Raw genomic sequence first — 26,445 nt, 5'->3', positions numbered from 1 at the left:
CCGAAAAAAAATTAAAATAAAAAGATTGGAAGTGCTTTGAAGTATGAAGAGAAGCTAAAAGGAGAAATAACTGTAAAAAAAATATCAGCGATTAAAAATAAACTGCAAAACATAGAAAAAGACTAAAAAGGGTTTTTATATAAGCTCGCTACTAAGTTAAATCTTCCAATTACAGGAACCCCTCGACAGATATACGATCATTTCGTGAAATTATGAATTCGTGAAACAGCTACAAGCCTTGGGAACTGTAGAAAATACTATACAACAATTTAAACACCATCGGTGGAATTCTTAACGTGAAAGTTTGAAAAAAAAAATTCTCTAAACTGTTAGTTACAGGAGACAGAATTATACTGTTCAGAATGATGTAAAAAAAAACCAAAGGAAACATTTTGGATGAGAACATCTAATAATACAGATTGCCGTTCGGTTACTACGTTGTCGGGAACGTTCTTAACGCTCTAAAGTGGAATTCTTATTAAATTATCGACCCGATAGGTCTTACTTGAAAGAAAAATTATTTTGAGGGACTATTTACGGAAGATAGGGATGTTTTGAAACGGTTTGATTATTCAAGCCGCAAGTGTTTTATAACCAGAATAGTTTTACAAAAAATTAAAAAATAAAGTCGGCCAATGCTAGGATTTTTATATAATTCGAAAGAAATCTTCCATTAATAGTCGTAGAATATTTGGAAGATATTTCTTTAATTATAGTGACGGAAACGAAATAGAAACCATTAGAATAGTTGGAACACAATTTATAAAAAAAGGGACAGGAATGATTTAACTTGGCCGTTTTAATCAGTGCAATTTAAAAAAAAAAACGGAACGAGAATGATTACAAGGCCTTTTTCGACAGGACTGTATGGTCAATGTGCAAGATAAACCAACAAACGTCTATACTGACGATAAAAAGTTATTTTATTTTTTGTGGGCATAATGGCTTAGTAGCAGATTTTATCGCGTAAGTAATGATTTGCTTTGCAACCTGTCAATAAATTAAACATTATCATACCAAACTTTAAAAAAATTGCAAGGTAAAAAAAAAAGCGATGTTAACGTTTACCAGAGAAGTGTTTTAGTTTAAGTTCAGTAATATTCTATTTATGATAATTCAACGCATTCCCCCGTATACCTATTAAATGTTTTCCACATTCGCTTGCAAGTGTGATATAAGTGTTATAAACCGGCTTTATATTTTTATTTACACGCGATAATACTACTATCAAATATAGTCTTCACACTAAAAATGAAATTAAATAAGATTATTATATATGAATGTAATAAATTAAACAAGTAATTTGGGAGGGCGGGTGCTTATTTATTTCCTAATTGACTAAACAAGGCCGAAACATAAATTTATAGGTACGACTTCGTATTGCGTCAATATCCACGTGAATTTCATTCACGAATAAACAAATTCAGATTTTTCTCCCTTCTCTTATAAAGAGTTTAAAAACCCTACCTGCTTTTTAGCATACCGGTAGTTCATCTTTGGCAGCCGGTAAAAAGCTTAATGACTTGCTTTATGCGGGGAAAAAATGCTCTAATGCTCTAATTTTAAAAAAATAGAGCATTTTAAAAATGCTCTAATTTTATTTTGGGCAAACAGATTCAGATAATCATTTTCATAGCAATCTTTTTTCAACCAGAAATCGAGTATTTTAAAAGTGAATAAAAAATAAAAATTGAAGTGCACGTAAAAATAAGCCGAATAAGAAATAATATAAAATAATAAAAGACAAACATCAATTAGGATAGGGATAACTGGTATTAAAAAAATAAATAACTTGTAAAACTACAGAGGGGGGGAAAAAAAAAGAATACAACAACGATCGCAACATTTAGATTACACTGTTGAACGTGACAATGCGCCGACAGATCTTTTCCTACGAGAGATAATGGGAGGCTACGTTCACACATTAAATGTTTTTTCGCCGGACCGATATTTGCCGTGAGAGCTTTCCTATTCATATTATACATATTTTTACCGTGTGGACCTCCACAATATACAGTTTTCACCGGTTCAAAAATAATTTCGCAGTTTCGCAAATGGATCCTCGCGCAGTTTTTTAGTATTGGTTTTTTAGTATTGCGGTTGATGCTCTCTCCCGTGAGGGATGGACCGCGTGTGCCTGGTATTTTATAAGGGTGATACAGCAGAAACTAAAGGAGGAGGACCATGAGGAGAACAAGGAGAGGTCGGTTGAGGACGGCGATGGGCGCCGTCTTCTATTGTCTGAGGCCGGCATTGCTATTATGTAAATTCTGAATTGTATATATTATTAATTGTAAATATTGAGTGTAAATAGTGTCCGAATGTGTTACGTAAATATTGGTGTGAATGAGAAGTGTGCCTGTGATTCGGGTGGTGCTTATGTTATGCCTTTACGTCAATTCCTGCACAACCATACGTAAGGGAGTGGGTTTTTAGTGGATCCCACCGCATAGGCGGTGAAATGCACACATCCAGTATGTGTGGGCTGCTGGGCGTTTGGTTCAGGCAAATTTTCCCACTTCCTAATAACTAAAATATTATTTTTTTTATAACAGAACTATAATCTTTATTAATCTTTTGTACTGTTATTAATAATTGATTATTTTTATTTTATTAAAAAGTTGAACACTAATTATTTTCAATATACGGAAGTATTACTTAAATAGTTTTCTGTAACTTACTTTTTTAGAATTTTTTCTACTCTTTTACTTAACAGTAGATAATTCCTTTACTTCCTTCCTTAAAGTCAGATAACATTAAAAAAATCCACTCTTATGTTCACTACAAAATTAATTCAGTATTAACTGTAAGGTTTATAATCTCAAAGGACTTTGAAATGTTTTCCGTTTCAAGAAACATACTTACACCTTTTTTTAAAATTATATATACAATAATTATAATAATAAATTACTCTGAGATTGTAATACGTAAAATATTACTCTTTTAATTATAAAAACTTATTCGAATAAATATTATGTAAAAATATAATCTTAAATTTTATTGTTAAGTAAACTTTCGATCATAAAAAATATCTTAATTTAAAAAGCTATTTAAAATCCTTTTTCACCTCAACCAGACAATCTTTGAATCGTATTAATGGTGGACGACCTCATCTTTATTTCTTCTCGAGGCACACTAGAATTTTTGAGTAGCGTTAATAGATCGTAAAAAGTCCTTACATCCGGAAGAAATTGAAAAACTTCTGCTCGTCAAAAAGTATTCATCTCTTCAAAAAGTATTTCAAACGTTCCTATACTGTCATTTCTCAAAACATAGGATGTACCCAATATTTTCTGTTTTGCAGTTTCTACCTACGACGATACCAACAATATAAAATCATCACAGCGCGAGGATCCATTTTTACACGAGACAAATTATTAAAAAAAAATTAAGACCGGATTCCCAACACACAGCTCTGATGGACACGTCAGATAGGTAGGTGTATACGTCAGAATAGCGGAACGTGTGCGGGCTCAACCCGTCAGAAACACGGTCTGTCAAAACGACATAGTGTGAACTAAGCTTGCGTACTGCAGCGGCAGCATGGTAACAACACGACGACTTGTTTTTGTTTTTTTACCGTTGACATAATGTACGAATAATTCAATATAAATTACATTGCCAGAAGGTACACGGCAAAATTTCGTATCCGGCGCACAACGAAAATCGTACCGTATGAATCTGATCTAAGTTAGAAGAACAATCCTTTTCTATTCTAAGTTTGATATTTTCTTGGAAAATATAATTTTTTGTGCTGACCTAAACATCTATTGCTTAGAAAATGGCCTACAGCAGAAAATTCTTAATCCCCAAAAACCCCAGAACTTAATAAAAATATTGAAAGAAATAAAAGAATCGGCAGACATAGTTTTTCTAACTTTTTTCGCTTTTCACACGGAATTTGGACAAGTTAGGTTAAAAAAATATATATTAAAAAAGGGTTCTTTAATTTTTCAATTATTTGAAGACAAATTCCAGCTGTTTTCCACAGATAAACCGAAAACTGATTGGGGAATAGATTACGACCACATGCAAGTTTCTTTGTAATGTAATTTTGAATCGAGTAAGTTTCAAATTCGTACCGATAAAATTTCAAACCGATAAATTTTATTAAACTATTTGTTTGTACTTTCATATATAATTACAACTAAGACAAATATTTAATCTACACACTTTAAAAGCAGTATCTTTAAAGTCGTATTTTTATATAAATAAATAGAAAAGCATATATAAAATAAATATTACGCACGCAGACAGATGTGTGTATCTGTATATGAATTAAATAAATATATGAAATATTCAGCGCTACCTTTATTTTTTATGCACTCATTCTTAACTCGATCCCACAGTTGTTAAAGATTGCATTTTAAACAGATTTCTAACCGGCCTCCACCCTATGACTCACACCGGTATAAGACGCCGATCGTCGCCGCAACGATTTCATCATCGTCCCAAGCCTTATGAAATAATTTTAACTAATTATTTATCATTTAAAGGATAAATTAACCGTAAAGTTTTATAAAGTAAAAACATTTATAACAAAATTGCTAAATGGATTTCGTTACAGGTAATTATGTAATTATTCACTACGTTTTCACAATCATAAATAAAAGTATACGTTCTTTTACTTATTCCTCTTTAACAACCGTTAATGATGATATATTTTAAACAATCAAAATGTATATGTTTTTAAATTTTTTGTTAAAAACTGTTTTAAAGCAGTTTTAAAGCAGCCTTTGCAATTCTATTTTTATAAAAAAGACATTAGAGAAAATAAAAAAGTTTCGTGTGATCCCATTTTGTAATTTATTGAATATGAATGTTACCGTGAAAAACGGATATCTGGTAAATGTCGATATTCTCCGGTGAATGTCGACACATATAAAATACGTCGGCGAAAACCGTTATGTTTGGTTTAAATTTAAACTTCCTTTTTTTACGAGGGTTTCTCGTAATCTACCTTTGAGATTGGTTATGGGCGATTTTATTTAATTTCCAGTTATCGGTTCGACTCCTCGCCAGAGTTTATATGTTTGCCGACATATGCTAGTGAAGGTCATAATATTTCGGTCTTTCATCGAGGAATTTGGTATATGTCAAATTTACCGGAGAATATTGCCAGATATCGGACTTACATACACAAATTCACTGTAGATATTCTTTTAGAATTTTTTAACGAATAGCTTAAAAATAAAAATCTGATCTGGACACCACATGACTTACTTGTACGCCTATTAATAAATTACATATACACATTTTTTTTAATGACAAAATTTTAATTCATTAATAACTTTTTACCGTCAATTTTTTTTTACAATCAGAGGTTAATAATTATTAATAAATCAATATATTTTAAATTAAAAATAAAAAGTTAAAAAAAGAAGATTAAGTTTGATTGGAACTGATGTTCCCTTGTAAGATGCAAATATTTCATTAATTAAAATTTTATTGGGCTATAACTCTGGAACCAATGAAAATAAGTAAGACTTATGATAGTTGAAAGGCTCTCAATGACAACTTATTACTGCAGTTAAGAAAAAGTCCATTTTTTTTGGATTTTGGGCTTTTTTGGATACTTTTAGTTCAGTAAATTGCAATCAAAAGAGGAGGTGCACAACTAGATGTTACAATAGTCCTAAATCCAAATCCACTGCTAATCGTTTTAGAGTTATGCGAGATACAAATGTACATACAGACGTCACGCCGAAACTAGTCAAAATGAATTCAGGAATGGATATTTTATATTAATCAAAATGGGTATTTTTGATAACTGAAAACTGAAATTTTTCGCAATCACAATACTTCCTTTAATTCCTACAAGGAAGTAAAATTCAACTTTTCCACTTACAAAGTCCATCACATAAAAACTTTTAAACTAAGCGCTGATAATGAAACCAAACCATTTAAAGTATGAAATAACTAATACGCAAGGAATCAAAAATCCAAGCTCATTTGGAATATTAAACAAAAAGGCCCTTATAAATATTTATAACCGTTTATATATATATATATATATATATATATATATATATATATATATATATATATATATATATACATTTATTTTGGTTATGGCTAACACAATACAGGGTGTAGAAAAAGAATATCGTAGTTTTTAATTTGTAATAATTTTTTTTGGATGAGGTGTGGAGGGAAGGGGCAAAAGGACAAACAGTTTTAGTTGCGCGCACATCCGTAGATTTCCTACCTTTCCGCTTGACAGCGCTACTAGCAAAGACTAGTACTCCTGAACCCAATTACAAGAACAAATTGAGGAAATCAGTTATACGATTTTTGCGAAATAGCACGACAGTCAAGCAAAAGTGAAATTTTGTTGCATCTACCTTAAAATGATTTTTTTGTAAATTCCATTCATGATTACTTAAGAAGTAATATGGGGAAAAAAGACAGCAGTAAATCGATACTAATCAATTTTTTTCCAGTTTGAGTGGAAAAAGGCAAACCTCGATTTATTTTCTAATTTATAAAGCGAATTATTCAGATTGAAATTCATCGGCGACTATAATGCAGATTATTGGGGAAAAGAGAACGAACAGATAATTAACAAAGTATCCGTAAGCGATGTATAGATACCTAGCGAATATAAATGCTTTAATGATTTATATAAATGATATTTATTTATTCTATAGTTTGTGAAAAGGAAAAGCAAGCAACCGTTTACTGCAATAACTTTCGGTCATTTAGTAGAATGTAAAACAAGGCTTTTCTAGTTAACGAAAACAGAAACAACCGATAACAAAATTAAATTATGCAAATAGATTATCAAATGTCACTCACCGCCATACGATGCACAAGATGAAAGAAAACTTAAGTAAATAATACCTAATACCTACTTATGCTAATATTAATGCGTTAGACATGCATGAAGAAGACGAGTTGGCACTACGGAATGTTACAGTCGGTTCACTTTGCGGCGCCAATGAAACATATCCAACTGGCCGACATGTGTCTGGTTTCCGCTTCGTTGCACTGGTACGCAGCCAATTGGCCCGAAAGATTGCATTATTATCATCATCTTCATCATCAAAATATCATCTTTGCATCACAGTACTAGACAAAAATAAACGCGTTTAATCTTTAAATATTGTGTCAAAACGTATCCAAAATCTCTGCTGTACCAAACTGTATATACGAATAACTACCGGTTCTTCGACCTCTAAACATACCGAAAACGCTATTTCCTGATGTTATCAAAATTTTAAATTTAACGAACATCATTAATATGATGACAATGACAAATCATTAGCCAAAATGAATGCGATGACAAAAAAATCTCAAATTGATCAGTGGGAATTTAATAACTGAAGTTTTCCAAAATTATAAGCTTCATTTTAGGTTATTTCTTCTTTCAAAATGAAATGAATTCGGTTTCTTTTTTAACATACTGGAATAAAAGATTTAATGTAAATTTAAATAAAACAAACTTAATAACAACACTACCCAAAAAGAAAAATGCACCAACAAGCAAACACTTGAATACACATGATAAACATAATTTTTGTTTCCTAGCATGCGGTACATGATTTTAATCTGTTTTTTGATGCTGAAAACGAATATGAACTCAGAATCTTTCTATCACCAACCATTTTCGAAAAAAATTAAATTAAATTAAAGAATTTTTTCATTTTTCAACGTATAGTTAGCATTTTAAACTCCTATACTGTATTTTGTTAGCTATTTCTTATTGTTTAACTTTAACAACAATTAAATCATATCACTGTCACATATTATGAGATCATATCTAATACTGAAGAGTAAGCCTTCATGGACAAGATTAATCATGTCTGTGCCGGTCAAAACATATAGCTGAAAACATAGCTGTGTTGTATTAAGCACTGGATTTAGGAATGAATTAATTTTGTTCAGTCTTATTGCTGTCTTAAGTTTGTTTACAGTGCAGTGTTAATAATACCTCAAAATTGTGTAAATGATGCGGATGCCTTTTGTAATGTATGTGGTGATTTAATCGTAAAATCAAATAGAAAAAACATTACACCTTTAATTAAAAAAGCATATCTATCATATGTACTTTCAGTGTAAAATTAGTGATCAGGATAAGACGTGGGTTCCTCATATAGTATGCATTATTTATTCTGTATATTTAAGAAGATGGCTGAAAGGTACACGGAAGGCTTTGCCATTTGGTATACCTATGATTTGGCGTGAACCAAAGGATCACGTAACCGATTGTTACTTTTGTTTAACAAGTGTGTCTGGAATTTGTAAAAAATCTAAACGTACTCTAAAATATCCTTCATTGCAATCTGCAATCAGGCCTGTACCTCACAGTGAAGTTCTTGAGCCACCTGTGAATGCATGTTTCGAAAGCAGCGATTTTGAATCCGTACTGAAGAAGACAACAATAATTTTGATTTTGAATTATCTTCCAATAAGCCACATATCACAAGGTGAATTAAATGACTTGGTTAGGGATTTAAATTTATCAAAAAATCAAGCTGAACTGTTGATCAAGACTGCAAGGTTGGAATGTACTTTTTTAAAAAAATACGAAAATTTCGGGCTTTCGAAACCGACAAAAAGTACTTTATTGATGAAAATAATTTGGTTTGTTACATAAATAATGATAAACCTGAGGACTGGCGCCTTTTCATAGATTTGTCAAGTATAGTTTAAAAGTGGTTCTACGACACAACTAACAAATATCCTTCGATACCAATCGTTTATGGTATTAATTTATACCATAATTATAATTTTTATAAATTATAAAAAATTTAGCTGGAACATATGTAGTGATTTGAAAGTTATGGCTCTTTTGTTAGGCGTGCAGTTGGGCTATACTAAGTAGATGTGTTTTCTTTGCCAATGGGACAGCCGCGCTAGGGATCAACATTATGTTACCAAAGAGTTGAAGAAACGAGGCAACTTAACTCCAAATCTGAAAAATATTATCCATGAGCCCTTAGTTGAACCCAAAAAAATATTTTTACCTTTTCTCAATATCAAGGTAGGACTAATGAAAAATTTTGTAAAAGCAATGAAGAAAGATAGTCCCGAATTTTTGTATATCAGGCAGAAACTTCCGAATGTAACTGAAGGAAAAATTAAAGAAGGAATATTTGTTGGTCCTCAAGTAAGAGAGTTGGTCGAAGATGATAAACTCAATGTTAAATAATGTAGGAAGTGCAGCTCGGGCTACATTTAAAGACGTTTGCAAACATTTTCCCGGCAAAAAAAAAAATCCGGAATTACCACGATATTGTTAATACACGTCTTATTTCATACAGAGCTATGGGATGTAATATGTCTTTGAAAATACATTTCTTCCACTCACATGAGGACTTTTTCCAAGGACAGCCTCGGAGACGTATGTGACGAACACGGTGAACGTTTCCAGGATATTATGGTGATGGAAAGCCGCTATAAAGGGAAATGGAATACTAACATGCTAGCCGATTACTGTTGTAATGATATTACTGTTTGATGTGCCTGAGGCTATTTATAAAAGAAAAGCATCAGCGAAATAATTTTAACACAGGTACGGCAATGCAAAGTTATAAATTTTACAAATTTTAACTATACTTTCACTTTTTTTGATGCGTAATTTATTTAAAATTAAGGGTGATAGAAAATTTGTATTTACAGATCCGTAATGTACGCAAAAAAGCAATTCAAGAAATGGTATCACACTTAGAAAAACATTTTAAAAAATCTTTTTTTGTCTACCAGTACAATTAGCTCCTATTTTATAAATATAAAATGTAAATGACTGACTATTCAAAGAGAGAAAAAAATCTAAGTGGACACCACATGACTTCATTGTACGCCTATTAAATTACATAAACACATTTTCTAAAAATGAAAAGTACATAAAATTTTATTTCATTAATAACTTCTGATATTTTTTCATATTTTTATTTTATTGTTATTACTGAATTATTATTTATTAATTAAATTATTATTTTCATTTAAAAAAAGTTACAAAAAAGGAAATGAAGTCTGATTTGAACTGATGTTCGATCGAACCTTGTAAGATACAAATATTTAATTCATTAAAATTCTATTTGGCTATAACTCCGGAATCAATGAAAATAAGCAGCACTTATGAATCATTGAAAAGCTCTCAATGAGAGCTTATTACTGCAATTAAGAAGTCAAAATCCAATTTTTTTTTTATTTTGGGCTTTTTGGAGCACATTTGGTCCAGTCGGTTGCAATCAAAAGTGAAGGTGCACAACTAGATGTTACAACAGTCCTAAATTCAAAATTTGAACATCCTACGGCAAGTAGTTTTGTGTTATGCGAGATACACATTTACGACGTCATGCCGAAACTATTAAAAATTGATATTTCCGTTGAAATCTGTAAACCGAAATTTTTCGCGATCACAATACTTCCTTTACTTCGAACAAGGAAATAAAAATAAATTTAATCTATAAGAAAAAAGCTGCAGGAATGGGTACATACGTTTCTAATAGAAACATGCTTACAATAAAGAAGTTAGAACCGGATCGTCTGTTACTAATTTCGTTTTTTTTACTTTTCCAAAAAAAATAGTTTCAATTTTTTTTTTATACCCAGATTACAAAAGTACAAGGTATGTAAATAAAGTAATGAGACTGGTTGAAAATTATTCAAGGAAAATTATCCAATTATACATGAAGCGTGGGAAGCCACGCTACGCTTCAAACGGTTTTCCCACTCTTCATAGCAGTGTTGGAACTCAGAAACCGGAATTATCCTTCAGATGGTCGGTTACATTTTTTTTTTTTTTAATGTTTTGTACTGTTCGAAAATGGTGTCCTTTGAGGTGATTTTTTAAAGTCGGGAACACGAAAAAGTCGCAGGGACTCAAGAGTCAGGTGAATAAGGTGGTTGAGGAACTACAGGAATATTTTTCTTCTCCTAAAACTCATTAATTGAGAGTGCAGTGTGACAAGGTGCATTATCATGATGGAGCACCCAGTTGTCTTTGATGGCTAGTCTAACGCGGCCAACTCTTTTCCGCAGTCTTTCAAGAATTTCTCGGTAAACATATTGATTTATTTATTTACAGTCTATCCTGTAGGCAGAAACTCCTTATGGCATTACTATCGAAGAAACAAATTAGCATTGTTTTTATTTTTTATTTGCTCATTTTTGCTTTTTTGGGTCGTGGTGAGTTTGAAGTGTACCACTCCTTGCTCTGGCGTTTTGTTTCTGGGTTGAATGAAATACCCAAGACCCATCACCAGTAATAACATTTTTTTAGAAAATCAGTATCAGTTTCAATTCGCTCTAGAAGATCGCGGGCACACTTCCACCCTGTTTTTTTTCTGTTTAACAGTGAAATATTTTGGGACCAACTTTGCACGAACTCTTTTCATGTCCAATTTTTTGTCAAAATTTGATGGAGTGTGGTACGGTTCAAATTCAATTGTTCTGCAATCATTCTGATAGTTAATCGCCAGTCGAACCGTATCAAGTCTTTCATTCCTCAACACATTATCGTCACTTTTTGACGTTAACGGTCTTCAGAGCTTGGATCGTCCGAAACTGATTTCCGACCATCTGAAAATGCTTTAAACCACCTAAAAACTTGAGCTCGTGACAGAGCGTCATCCCCATACGCCCTTTTCAATTTTGTAAAAGTTATAGTGGCATTCTTACATTTAACACAAAACTTGATTCCACAAGGTTGATCATAATTAGTATCACTCATTTTTATAACAAACAACAAAAACTCGTTTCACGAAAGGTTTTTTTACGTCTCACGTGGCAACAATAGACCAAAAATGTTAATACCTAATATAAATCAGATGTTCATTAAACCATGTTTACTACTAACTTTACAGTGTTGCCACTGTGGCTGCCAAAATAAAATAGTCTCATTACTTTATTTACAGACCTCGTATTTTGTCCGTACCAGGAACGTATCTTAACCGTAAAAACCTATATTTTTTTGTTTCAATTCTTAGACACTATTGATTTACATTATATCTTTAGAATATGTAAATGTAAAATATAAAAACTAGTCCAAGAACGGTAGAAAAACCCCATAATAAAAATAACAAACACATACTTTCACTTCTTTGGTGAACAATTATAATATCTAAATTAATATTAAATAACCTATTAACTAATTTTTAATAAGTAATATACATAAATAATAGTAACAGTAAAATAAATACCCAGGTGTTTGTTACGGGAAAATCCCAGTGTTCATATATAGACGATTGCCAAATTAATAAATTATTTCAATGTTCCATTGTTTTAACGAGTTGATATTTATGTTTATGAGAAAAGGTAATGAAATTATTTTTTATCATGAAGTGTATGTCATTAAATCTAATAATATATCTAGTCTATAAAGTTAACGAATGAATGCAATATCTTCGACGAGCGGTAATTCAGTTACCGGAATCGAGTAGTACTATATATATTAAATAACCTTGATTTACCATTATGAAACATAATATATCGAAGATAATATTGCAAAATGCAGTTATTTGCACATACTTCCTTCACTATCTTATTTTATACCGTAAACAGTTATAACTAATTTATCTGATAAAACTAAGTACGAAGTCACGATATACAATTTGAATCGTAAAAATAATTACAAGTTTTGCGGGTGAAATACCAAAAGGGCCATGCAAGAAATACCTTAATACCGATATTTATGACACATAAATAAAATCTACTAAGTACCAACGTTCTTAGAAGTAAAAATCACACAAGGAGTTGCTTTTTCACAATCGCTTCATAATAACGGCGAGAAATTTAGGGTCTAAATTTACTCTCACTTCACTTTTTTTTATAAACTTTGTGTGATATTTCATTAATGGAATTTCTCTTCAAAAAAAGCGATAAAAATAAAATAAAATATCCATTTTATGGCTACAATTTAACCGCGCATGACTATGATCAAGTGAAAAGTACAAACATTTTAAAACGTAGTGTAACAAGACCGGTATAACGAACCTGATAAATGGATTCCTGCCAATTAAAAAGAAAGTAGTAGAAAATATAATAATGGGAGGAATCCAGAAAGGGGCTACAAAAAATCCTTTTAGTAAAAGTAACTTTACTTTTAGTAAATTCTGTTTAAAATCGTTCTTTGTAATACTGCCCACTGACACACCTAAACAGATGTTGTTCCGTGAGAATAGTTACCGGACCCAGGTTTAGAATTTCATAGGAAAATGATAGAGCGAACGATCACTTTCACGCTTCGAGTTGGGTCCGGTTTTGCAGGTAATTAGGACAGGAGTATTAATACTCCGAGGAAGACCAGTTAACAATCAGTTATGTGAGATGTCAGTCTGCAAAGAGAGTTTGCGATAAGAGTACTAAGCGAGGGGTTATTATGTGAGTTGAAGCGAGAGTATTCTACGAGGAGGTCAGTGAAGGAACAAATTTTTAGTACATAAAAGTTCCACGCGATTAAGGTGACGTTACAAAAAATTCCAGTACATGAAGACAAGTAGTTCAGTGAGTTACTGACTAAAGTGAAATAAATAATTACTAAATTTCATTTATAAATTGTTAGGGTAGTTTTATTTGTGAACAACAAAGATATTTGTAGTGAAAGAACTTTACTTGTCTTATCTATTGTACTATTGTTCTTAACACAAGGTTCTTAACACTAAAGTGTTACGATTAGCGGTCATGCTAATGTATTTTGTCAATGGGACTGAATTCTGGTTTTCAATTTTAACTACCTGTAAATAAATCCTGGCAATTACTTTAAATTCTGTTTTGTATGTACAAGTAATCACTGTTTATTATTATTGTGGTTGTGATTACTGTGATTATTATTTGTTTATTATTGACGTTTTTTATTGTTTACTGTTGTCATTATTATTATTGTTATTATTGATTTTTTTGTTCTACTTATGTTCCTAAACTAATATATTGTAATTATACAAACATTTTCAATGGTTAATCTCCTAGTATTCTGATCGAGCCTCGAGCACGCGACAATATAATCAAATAAACTTAGACTAAAAATAATTCCTATACGATTAACCCTCTAATACCTAATCTTTTGTAATTGGTTCCCGCTAATTTTGACGTTTTTTACCAAATTATCAGTCATCTTACGCGTATTAAAGGAATTACTATTTCGGTCAAGAAAAAAAATTGAAATCACTAGTTCACAGTTTTTCAAAAGTACCCATTAACATGATGGAAATGAAGCGATAGTAAAATATGTATATTCAAGAACAACTAATTGAGAGGAAAAGTAAGTGCTTTAACGTTATCTAAAAAGAAAGACTAAACCGACTACACTGTAAACCGTTACTGATAAAACGATGTATCGGCTACATTTTCTTGCATCACTTAATGTATATAGCTCCTACTGGAACAAAATATTTTATTCGTTAAGATAGGTAAAGAATTTAATTTTGTTAAAAGGTTGAAGGCTAACTTTTGCATGCATCAGGTGCACTCTCGATCTAACAGATCACGGTTATTAGGAAATATATATACATATAAAGTTTGTTTGTTATCGCACCACGGGATAATTTGCAGGATACATTTTTTGCATTATCCCAACGTTATCTAACGTTATCTAAAAAGAAAGACTAAACCGACTACACTGTAAACCGTTACTGATAAAACGATGTATCGGCTACATTTTCTTGCATCACTTAATGTATATAGCTCCTACTGGAACAAAATATTTTATTCGTTAAGATAGGTAAAGAATTTAATTTTGTTAAAAGGTTGAAGGCTAACTTTTGCATGCATCAGGTGCACTCTCGATCTAACAGATCACGGTTATTAGGAAATATATATACATATAAAGTTTGTTTGTTATCGCATCACGGGATAATTTGCAGGATACATTTTTTGCATTATCCCAGGGAAGGTTTTAAGCCATCGACCGAGGCCCTAGCTCCCTTGAAAGTTAAGATATTAAAAATATTCATTATTTTCTTTAATCAAGATATTGATTTAGGAAAAAATAGATTAATCCTTTTACTTCATTGTTATATTTCTGGCACCGTGGCAAAGAAATACATTTTTCGTCGTCAAAGGTGTGCTTACTTTAGTTACTTAACTAACGTAATTATCTTTTGTAATTTAGTTTCTTTTCAGGTTTCTATAAAGCCTGAATACTATAATTATTATTTATCAGTATTATTCTCACAATCATAATGATAACGGGTCCAGGGGGTGGAGCCCTCTGAGTAGATGGGAATAGCGATCGTATCAAGCTCAAAGTGCCGGTCCTCCTCGCAAATTGGGAATGTCAAGCGAGCCCCAGGGCCATGGGGGAAGCTCCTGAGTTGGCTCCGAGATCAGCCTGAACTGACCTGAGCCCCGGGGGTCTATGTTCTGGCTAGACAGGCCGGGTAGTTTATAAATAAAACAAACCTAACCTAAAATGTTAACAGAGATCGCAATCAATTCAACAAATAAAAACAAATGTTTCAGCAATGATTTTATATATATATATATATATATATATATATATATATATATAATACAAAATTTTAATTTCTGCTATCCTCTTTTTCCTGTTTTAACCTCCGGTAACTACCGTTCAGATAATACTTCAGAGAATGAATGAGGATGGTATTTATGAGGATAAATGAAGTGTAATCTTGTACAGTCTCAGTTCGACCATTCCTGAGATGTGTGGTTAATTGAAACCCATCCACCAAAGAAAACCGGTATCCACGATCTAGTATTCAAATCAGTGTAAAAATAACTGACTTTACTAGAACTCGACCTAGTATAGTCGAGCTACTACTAGCTATAGTATAGCTATAAATCAGTTGTTTAACAGCTGATTTTCGTAGTCGAAGGTTCTCAGGTTCAAATCCTAGTAAACGTTAGTTGCTTTTATATAGTTTTGAAAATTAGATAGTGCATGCCTACGTTCTTTTGTAGTTGGGATTCAATTAATCACACGTCTCAGGAATGGTCGGCCTGAGTCTGTACAATCCTATACCCCATTTAAAAAACATACATATGTATGTCATGTAAACGAGTAAAAAAACCCAGCTTAAACGAGCTTAAAACCAGTAAAAAAAAGTTATATTATATTTGAAGATATGAAGAAGAAGAATATTCAGGATGGAGGCTATGGAAAAATGTACAAAACCACCCGAATTAATGACAAAATTTTAATTTCAACTCCTTTATCTAGTACCTTCAATTAACGGCACGGTCTCAAAAATAGCCTAATTGTGCCTGGATACCAATAGCCCGTCGCGTGTTTGTAAAATCTTTAAATATTATTCATTATTTTTAAGCGGCATCAATAATTATTTTTTAAGGCCATCAAAACCAGCGGTTATCTCAGCCGATATCACATGTCTACTATACGAGGAAAATAACACCCAGTAGTTCGTTTTGCTTGAGTAATCTATAGGAACCGGTCTTATACGGCACCATAATATTGGAGAAAACAGTAATTATTGAAAGTGATATATTACTGGACACAATTATCCTGGAGAATTTATTATTAGAGTGAAAAGAGGAAAGTCGCAGTGGTAAATTTTTTAGTTTGAGTTCCTTCGACGATAAACGAGTCAGGCTCTGTATGCCGGTTGTAAGAATTCAAGGAGGTTGACAAGGGGATAAAACTGAATGCAAAATAGAATTTAGTTAACATATCGGATACTGAAATTTTCTATAAAACAACTAAAAAGGATCATTACGTGACTCGAGATTTTCGTTTTTGTTATTAATAAGAATAATATAAAGAAATTCAGTTAATTTCATACTACTGAACGACTGGAGAGAAAAAAATCTGATTTCATCGCGTAGAAAACTTCTACGCTGGAGAAAATATGCTGAAGAATAATCGTCCGATTCGTTTAGATTTTTTTTCATGTTTATTCAATTTATTTTATCCCCGATATAGCGCTTTAGTTAGTTTTGCAATGAAAATGCATACTTCGAAATTTAATTCACATTTGAAATAAAGACAAGATCGCGTTATAAAGCAACACACAATGTAAATAAGGTTAAAGATAACATCATGCGAGAGAGAATATCCGGTTAGATGAGACAAACAATTCTTTGCTGACTAAAGGTCTGCTAAAAGACACGTAACCTCGCTTTACAATAATAAATATCATGTAACTACAATGCTTCTATAATAAGCTTCTTACTACGAATGTCATCTGCAATACGATACCAGATGTCTAGAAAAATGTATTAATCAATCTTTCAATCGGCGAATGTAGGCAGTTTATACTAGATACTAGACAAATAGGAACACGCAACCTTCTGAATCACGACCCAAGAAATCTACAGTTATTCGTCTAGAAATGCAATTATCGGATATAAGAACCTGATTATCAAGGAGACGAGTTTCAAATTTTTTCTTTAAACAGTTAAAGAAAAAATATACACTTGTTAAAAAAAAAACGATTGTATCGTTACAAGGAAAATAAATAAATAAAATACATACAGAATTATGCAGAAAAACTTGCTTGAAAAGTTTACTTTTTTCCTGTATTTCTTTTTTAATATCTCCTGACCTAATAATCCGACTTGAAATTTTGAAACTTAGCTGGACAAACAGATCAATAGACATCGAAGGTGAGAAGAGAAATCAGTTATATCGATAATAAATTACAAAGATTTTAATTAAAATAACAGGTTTAGTAACAGAAAAAAACCTTTTAAAGTAATTTGGCGAGAATTTAAACAAATTTATAAAGAAGTTGTAGATTTTTTCCAAGTAAATTTAAACGTCCACCGATATAACTTGGGAGTTTTTTTCAGATCTAGCGACTACTTCAGTGGTTCCCAAACTTTTCCGAGTCGCGGCGCCCTACTCTAAGTAAAAGTATAACTACTCGCCAGTAAGAGATACAAATAAACAAAACTCGTATATCTTCATTATTTTTTTACTTTATTAACATTAAATTAATAATTATAAATGTCTTTGTTCAACTAATTATGAAGCTTTTACAATATTTCGCGGCGCCCCTGAGAAGAGACCGCGGCGCACAGTTTGTGAGTTGCTGGACTATATTCCGGCCGTTGCCAACAGAAATATGCACATTGTATGCGTCTGGTGCATTCGGCTGGTTATGTCTAGGACATTTGAGCGAGCAAAAACGGAACAACGGGTTAAGTAAAAGATCTTAATCAGAATATCAATTCAACATTAAGCAGATTTAACTCCTTTATGAGACGACGGTTAAACTATCAATAGGGCAAAAACATTCTGATGATAATAATAACAATTTATTAATTTTGTACAACAGAACAGCTACTTTGTATATTAATATAATATTTGTATATTTAATAGCCTTTGTATATTAATATGAACAAAAATTAATACGTTAAAATATACAAATCAATAGCAAGTTTACATGTATATAATAATAAATGCAAGTTATAAATCTGTGCATAACATAAAAATAATAGTAATAAAATAGTTCAAAACAATTTTAATAATATTAATTATAAATTCAAATACAAGTTAAGAAGTTTTCATTATGGTAGTTATCGAGTGATAACTTTAATAATAATAATAATTAATGTTATTTTCATCCACGTAATAAAAGTATTTCTTTCAATTGTTTATTCTTAGAAAACTGGTATTCAATTATGATGACAGGATCCACGTCATTGATAACAATCTCTGGTTAATATCAGATTGCGATTCGTGCATGATAACGAATGTAATCGTAAATTAACCACAAGCAAAATTCTAACCTAAACTTTCCGGAAATTATCACATTCAACTGTTATAACCGAAATATCCAACCAAAATGAAAAAAAAAATTATAAGAAACAGCTTTTGAAAAATCAGATAAGATACCCCCCCTCCACCATCTCATTGGTCCGTCGGGGGGAGGGCTATTGTTCACTAGTTGAACAGACTGCACACGTACACACTAGGGAAAAAAAAAATGTAAGGAACTTTACCAAATGAAAAAGCATAGCGCATTCATGATTCTTTACTCTGGTATTACTGTAGAATGATTAAATGTAAAGTAATATTATAATAATTAAATACATATCTTTATATATAAGATGGAATTCTTTTATTTTAACAAATATCATAGCAATCAATACGTTTGATTAATATAATTTAACTTCAGAATGGCTGCATCGATTTTCCTGAAATACATGAAGTTATTGAATAAAGTATTGCCATTAAAATAATTAAACTGGTTTGGTGGTTTTTCAATAAGTAAAATTCTTTCAATACTAGATTGTCAGAACAGTCTTTATTTGAGTCGTTGGTAACTAACGAAATTTTTATTTCAAGTCATGTTCTTAGGTAGCCATTTACTGTCTGTAGGAAAATTAATTTGTCATCGTATACAAAGTATTTTGACCATCAACCTGAATCTATAATTGGTAACGTTTTTTATCACCCTGAAACTAAAAATTTTTTAATCAACTGCACTTTAAAATGTTCCATTACGCCCAAATACTTAATAATCCGGCAGAAATTCATTACCGCTTAACTTTAAAAGTGCAAAAGCATAAATTTAAAAAAAACATACGCACTACAGAATTATATATCTACGCAACAGTCTATATACAAATATTTGATCATTTCCTACAACCATTGTTTGTTTATTAACAAAAACACAGAACACTGCGTGTATTCGAGAACAAATTCCACCTTTTTTAAACGGGCAACAATGGTTTATCGAATCGCTATTGCACAAAACCGCGCCTACTACATAATATACTCGTATCTGGTACACTTCTTGCATACGTATTGTTAAAGCGGTTCATTCATTCAATCGTTCGCTCATGAATAACACAACACCTCACACGTGTACAAATAGTACAGTGTATACATAGAGTCCTACAAACACACAAATTTTATATATTCATTGTTATGAATCGTGACGTAATTCTCTGTATTATCAGAATAATATCGACATCCGTTTCCCGCGGTAATTCACAAGAATAAAAGAGATGTTATTTAACCGGTATAAAGGTTTATTAACAGAAAAAACCCACATATTTCTCAACAAGTGTGCATTCACAGAAGTACAATTTTCATTTATTACACCATAAATAAATTTTATAATCTTTTTAACATTCTCTATAAGTTTTCATAATAAAAGTTACGAATTTATTAGTCATTTATCAAAGTTATTGTACTTTATAACTAAAAAGTGTTTTTCGTCATCAATTTATTTTTTGTTATAAGATGGATATTGTGAAAACTACGGAAGATATAGTTCTGGGGTATTTTTTTATTAGATTTTTCAAATCAAAAAACATAAGAAAACATCACGTATGACAATACATAATAAGGCGTATCCTTTTATAACGCCTTAAAAATTTCATTATGACCTCATTTCACCGAGAGAAATGAAATCCTGGCGAAACTTTTCGCTAGCCTTACCTAAATAACAAAGCTTTTTCGGATATATGTTTGAAAGTTTTTCCCTTATTTCAAGCTGTAGAATCAGTTCCAAAATTATCTCCTTTTCTTCCTGAATCACCTGTATTTATAAATCTGTGATCTGTAATATATATGTATATATAGTCGCATAGTGATAAGTACACAAACAATTTTTTTGAATCCCCTGTAAAATATAATTTATATATATAAAGACGAGAAGAAATCTTCGCCAAAGAATCTGAACCTTCAAAACTTGCTTTTTATAAATGTATAAAGATAAGGATGATTTTACATCATTATCTTACCAGTTTTATGTTATATCACGAAATCTTATTCGATCACAAAAATTGGTCTCAAAATACATCCCAACCCCGTAGGGGAAGACACCCACCTTGTGACGAGATTCCGGTCGCCACACGCCACACACCACCCCCTGTTCATAGCCATGATGGGGGCTTTAACGGAGAAAGGTCTCAAACTACAGGAAAAATGTTAGTTTTTGGATAACCTTGAATTCTGAGCCCATGATACGTCAATGACTTTGATCGTTACCATTTACCTTTCAACCTCTGTTCGAAAACTTTTTTTTTTAATTTAAAAAACTTGTTTACACGTTTTCGCCAGATAATCTTTTTCACATTACTAGTCGGTCAACAGAACATGCTCCACCAAGGTTTCATAAAATAACAAAATGTATATACGTGGGCGATTTTAATACTGTTTTTCGATTTAAATTTTATTTTCTAATCTGTAATCCAGGTCTTTACTTGTATCGAACTTAATATTTTTTTCGCTTAGCTCTCGATAATGTGATGGTCACGTGTTAAGATCAAATGTCAATAATTTCATAAGATCAAATTTTTATTGCAACCAACATTTTATTCCCTATTTATTTATAACCTAGCTTTTATGCCCGCACGAAATTCAAAAAGATTCTATAAATATGCTTAGAGCCACCTCCTAATAAGTAGTTTTTTCAATTCTACTTAAAATGGAAGTTTTTAGAGCAGCTGTTATCATTTATAAACCAGATTTAAATTAATTATTTTTTCAGTCAACAACGGTTGTTTTTTTTTAATTTTAAAAACCGGTGTATTCGCCTTCAGTGACTAAATAAAAATATATCTATAATAATAATTAATAACAACCAGTGTCAAGATGAAAATACAGGAAATAAAAAAAAGAATAAATTCGTGTGATCAAAGAAAAAAGTTCATTAATGAAATGAAATTTGAAATTACGTAGTCTAACAAAAAGAAATCATAGTTTTTAAAATAGGACAAAATTACTTTTTTCTAATAATAAATATAAAGCAGTTATTAACTTAAAATTCAACGGCAAGATACAAATTCGTGTAATATTATAACTGATAAAACTAAAGGCAATAAAGTGAATATGATAAAAAAAAAATAATATGGTGATGTAATTAGAATCAAATAAATTAAGTATGAACTCACGTGTAAAAAAATAAGTAATGATATGCAACAGCGCTAATGAAATCACTATAGCTTGCATTTTAATGCACTGTTTATTAATGACACTTGTTAACTGAATCATATTTAAGTCAAACGCAGTTAACAGAACAACTAATTACGTAGAATATTAAATATTATTTCAATTTTTTTTCTAAAATAAAAATAACCTAAATTTACGATAAGTGAAAACAGAAAAAAAAACATGGAAATAATTAAAAACCAGATGAAATACTTACAGTTTCATATAATATTAAACTATAAGTAGGCAAATCATATTATTGTATTTTTCAGTCATATTAAATGTAAGTAATTTTACAGAAACGATATCAATGGAGAATATAATGATACAACTGAAAAAGGTGCGCACGATTTATGTAGCACAAAAAGAGAAACCTGAAAATCAGATGGATCGTTAAAATTAAAATAAATATGCATTAAGGCTAACAGAAAAAAGTACGCGGCAGTAATCTTCCAAGAACTAGACATTAGGCCACATCTTTACAGGATTTAAACGTGTAACTGAAAACTGCATCGGCCGTTACCAGCTTCAATTTAGATCTAGAATTGAAAAAGGTCTACGTAAAAACCATATAGGAACCTACGTAAACCTGACGAAAAATTCTACTTTGTCACCTGAAAAAAAGGGACGTCCTCTTTTCGCTTAAAAAAGGACCCGTAATGAGTTAGAAGAAATTTCCTTATTGAAATTAATATACGGAGTACTCCGGGACGTATTCGCCGAACTTCAGGAACTGATTCAGGATACCAAAAATGAGCAAAAAAGTTCATATCGACACAAATTCTATTTTGCTTTGTTTTCCATCTTTTTTCCTGTTTAGCCTGTGGGAATCACCGTCAAGATTCAGGATTCTGATCAGAGGATGATATGTATGAGTGTAAGTAAAGTGTAGTTTTGTACAGTCTCAGATCGATCATTTCTAAGATGTGCGGTTAATTGAAATCCAACCACCAAAGAACACCGGTATCCGCGATCTAGTATTCAAATCCGTATAAAAGTAACTGGCCTTTACTAGGACTTGAACGTTGGAACTCTCGACTTCGAAATCAGCTGTTGCGAAGACGCGTTCACCATTAGACACAACACAGTGGGGTTTGTTTCCTTCTGGATTCCATTTTGTGATTTTCAACAAAAAAAATTACCTCAGGAACGAGTACACCCTACTTTAATTAAATTTTTAAAATTAAGACTAGTGTCATCTTCTACAAAATAAAAAAATTTGAAAAAGTCACCTTCAAAAATTTCAAAATGGCGGCCATCTTAATTTTTTAATCTTCCAGTATCTTTTTAATTATTCGTTTGATCAAATTTTTACTTATTACATTTATTAAGGATTTTTTTTTTAACAAAATGACATCTCGTTTGTAAAATTCCGTCGACAAACAATCGAGTTATTGCAGACAATTAACTCGGCATTACGCTTGCGCACGGTAACGCAAGCCGATCATTTTTTGCATGTTTTTATTTTCTCCACTAAATGAACTAAAAATTAATAATAATAATAATAAAAATTAATAGTATTATAATACTATAAGAAAGAAATTGTCGAAAAAGGATGTAATTTATTAAAATGTTTGATATTTATTGTGAAGCGAACGAACTCTGGTTCTTTTTCAGATCTAATAAATTACCCTCTAATATTTGTAAAGCGGATAAAAAAATCGATTATTTGCTAATTCTTCTATTATTAGTGCAATATCAGAAATTTATAAGGAGATTACATAATTCTAATGGGCGATTCGATAGTAACTATGATTGAAATAAATAAAAAAATAATAAAGTAATCACCGGTCATCTTTTTAAACAAAATTGATTTTTTTAATAAATTCCAAATACAAATTCTTAAGCACAGGAAATTTATATAAGATTTAAACATTCTAAGGCAATTTTAAGACTAGTTAAAAATTTAATTAAATGGTAATGACCTGGGTTTGTTTCTCACCGCCAAGATCCTAGTTTCTGTAAAACTTATCGACACTAAACCTGTTAATCCTAGGGATGCGAATTAAATTCTAAATATAACAAAAAACATTTTTTTTTTATCCCTAAACATTTTATATTATAATTATAAAGATATCTAATTTAAGTCATTTCCAACAATATTCTACAGAAATTTATATTAGTTGACAAATTCTAAATAAATATTTGTAATATTGGAAACGTTAAATTTACGCAAAATGATAAGTACTTTCGTCATCAATACTGATAAATAAAGTACAGTTATAAATAACATTATAATTTAGAAATTAACTAAAAGTGATTATGGTGACGTTAAAACATGTGTAAAACAGGGTAACGGCACTTTGTTTAACTATTTACTGCGAAATGCGGCAACAGCAGCAGTAGTGGTAGGGGTCGAATTGTAAAGCGGTACAAGGAATTTAGTTGCAATGGAGCCGTTTACCGGAGAGCAACGCGCTTTTTGCGTACAGGCATTTTACCAAAACAATAATTCTATCGTGACAGCACGACGTCAAGATTACGCACATTACCAGTTGCGAAACATTAGAGTTTATCACCTATCCATATAAATAAACAAAATTGCAGGTACTGGTCTGACAAAAATCGTCGCAGAAACATGAACATCCACTGCACAGCCCCAAGGTGGTCGTACCGGCTGCTATGACTTCTAAGGCATCATCAGACCGTACTTTTTTGAGGATCAAAATGAACGAGCATTTACCCAACGATATTGTGCAATATTGCGAGATTTTCTTGCGCCATTTCTACAACAGTTTCAAGGCCTTAACTTAGAAACTTGGTTTCAGCAAAATGGTGTCACATCTAACACATCAAATCAAGCAATCGAAGTTGTTCAGCAGTTATTTCCCAATAAACTGATTTCAACAATTGATTATTTCCTTTGGGATTACCTTAAAAGTAAAGTCTACAAGAATAATTCAGATGATACAAATCAATTAAAGGCAAATATCGATCGAGGCGCAAATAAGGCTGATTTCGAAGGAAATTTGTGGACGCGTATCAATAATCTTCGTTCTCGATTTGAAGAATGCATACAATGCAACGGGCATCATTTGTGCCGATACCCTTATTGGCCACTCTATATAAACATTTATACAGTGAAACAGTCTAATTTCATAGGTATTCATCTGTTGATTGGCCTAAATTGTTTTACGTAAAAATTTTAATAATTTAATAAAAAAACTCTCTTAATACTTTATAAAAGAGACTTTTAAAATTCTAAATTCCAAAACTTTCGAGATAAATTCTTTTTCTTTTTAAGAAAATTAATACTACATTTATACAAATTTAAAAAATTAACCGAATTTAATAAAACTTGAAAATAAAAGGTTATGGGCAATAATACGTTATGCATTTCAAACAGAACCAATTATGGTTCTGACTGAAAGCCTGAAACTTAGAATAGGTAGTTATTTTAATAGAAAAATAATTCAACGATCAAAGAAATAATATCGGCATCTACTATAAATATGTAATAATTGTATTGTAGCATTCCTCAAAACCAGTTTACTAGATTACTCGGTTTTTATCGATATTTTCATAAAACATTTTGAACCTTAACAGGATGATTATATAAAGTTTATATTCAATACAATATTAACTTAGGAAACTAAATGCAGAATTTAAAAGTTCTACAAAGTATCTATCGGACAGATACGCAACAGGAACTATTAATTATCTACACGTACAGTTATATTTGATAAAGAATTCGGTTGAACAGCCGATCCCGAGGTTACATAATCGCGTTCATTTGTCTACGTAATTTTCTTCAAAAAGTTGGGTTAAACTTAATCTATTAAACAGTGGCGGCTCGCGTATAGGCACTGTGGAACTACAGCACCCCTATTTCCACTTTATATTATCGATAACATTTATTATAATGAGTCTTTATTTTCTTTATACTTTTACAATATATAATCCTTAAGCTTAATGTCAGCAGCCAACCCCCAGTTTATGAAAAAGACACAAAAATAGTTGTATGGAACTGTGCGGTTCACAGTTCCAGCGGCGTGGTGTTTGGCTGTTGTGTGCAAGCGCACATAGAAAGCTACACGCGAGGGAGAAAGAGCACTGTCGCTCTCGTAGTGCCGACCCTGGCGTGCTGGTGGAAGGTAGTTTTCTTTTTACTCCGCGTATGTATGGAATGTTCCTTGTTCGTTCTCTTTTCTAGTTTAGTCGGTGGAAGGAATACGAAAGTTGTTTAGTTGTTTTTTCAGTATTGATCAGAAGATGGCGGAAAGCAAGGGTTCTTTGACTGCCAAATCCGTCCGAAAACACGCTGGAAGAGCGAAAGAGAAGGTAATTAATAAAAAGTAATTTTGTATGTGTTTCTGTGTACATAGAAATTTAAATTAATCACCATCACACAATAGTGTTTTTAAGCGGGGATTTTATTAAGTTATTGATATAAAGATATTCTCTGTATTGATATTTTATTATTTATTCGGTTAAACCGAATACGGTTTTTAGAACAATGTGCTTAAAAACCGTACCGTATTCTTGAACGTGATAAAGTGTAGAATTAGATTATTATCCTGCTTCCAGCTATTCTATTTGATTCATTTTTTTGGTTCTTTTATTTTACAGGAAACTTTAACACCATGGCCTTGAAAAAGCCCAGAAAAAACTATTCTGGGGCAGCATCCCCACTGATT

At 31.4% G+C, this 26,445-nt stretch overlaps 1 protein-coding gene across 2 annotated transcripts in view; it reads right to left on the bottom strand.

Annotated features, from left to right (window-relative positions):
* The window catches only part of Pdk1 (Phosphoinositide-dependent kinase 1), a 391,841-nt gene that overhangs the window by 284,014 nt on the left and 81,382 nt on the right, over positions 1 to 26,445 (bottom strand). The window contains exon 1 of one of the 2 annotated variants that reach the window (XM_075367939.1): positions 6,799 to 6,872. The exons of the other annotated variant lie outside the window; for it this stretch is intronic. Within the exon in view, the coding sequence (XP_075224054.1) occupies positions 6,799 to 6,804 (6 nt within the window). The 5' untranslated portion in view covers positions 6,805 to 6,872. Of the gene's footprint in view, positions 1 to 6,798; positions 6,873 to 26,445 lie in introns of those variants that run through there. 2 annotated transcript variants of the gene reach the window in all.

This window comes from Lycorma delicatula, chromosome 6 (assembly GCF_047948215.1).
Source record: "Lycorma delicatula isolate Av1 chromosome 6, ASM4794821v1, whole genome shotgun sequence".
Classification (NCBI taxonomy): Eukaryota; Metazoa; Arthropoda; class Insecta; order Hemiptera; family Fulgoridae; genus Lycorma; species Lycorma delicatula.
Note: the sequence above shows the minus strand (reverse complement) of the source record. Positions and strands in the feature narration are given on the sequence as shown.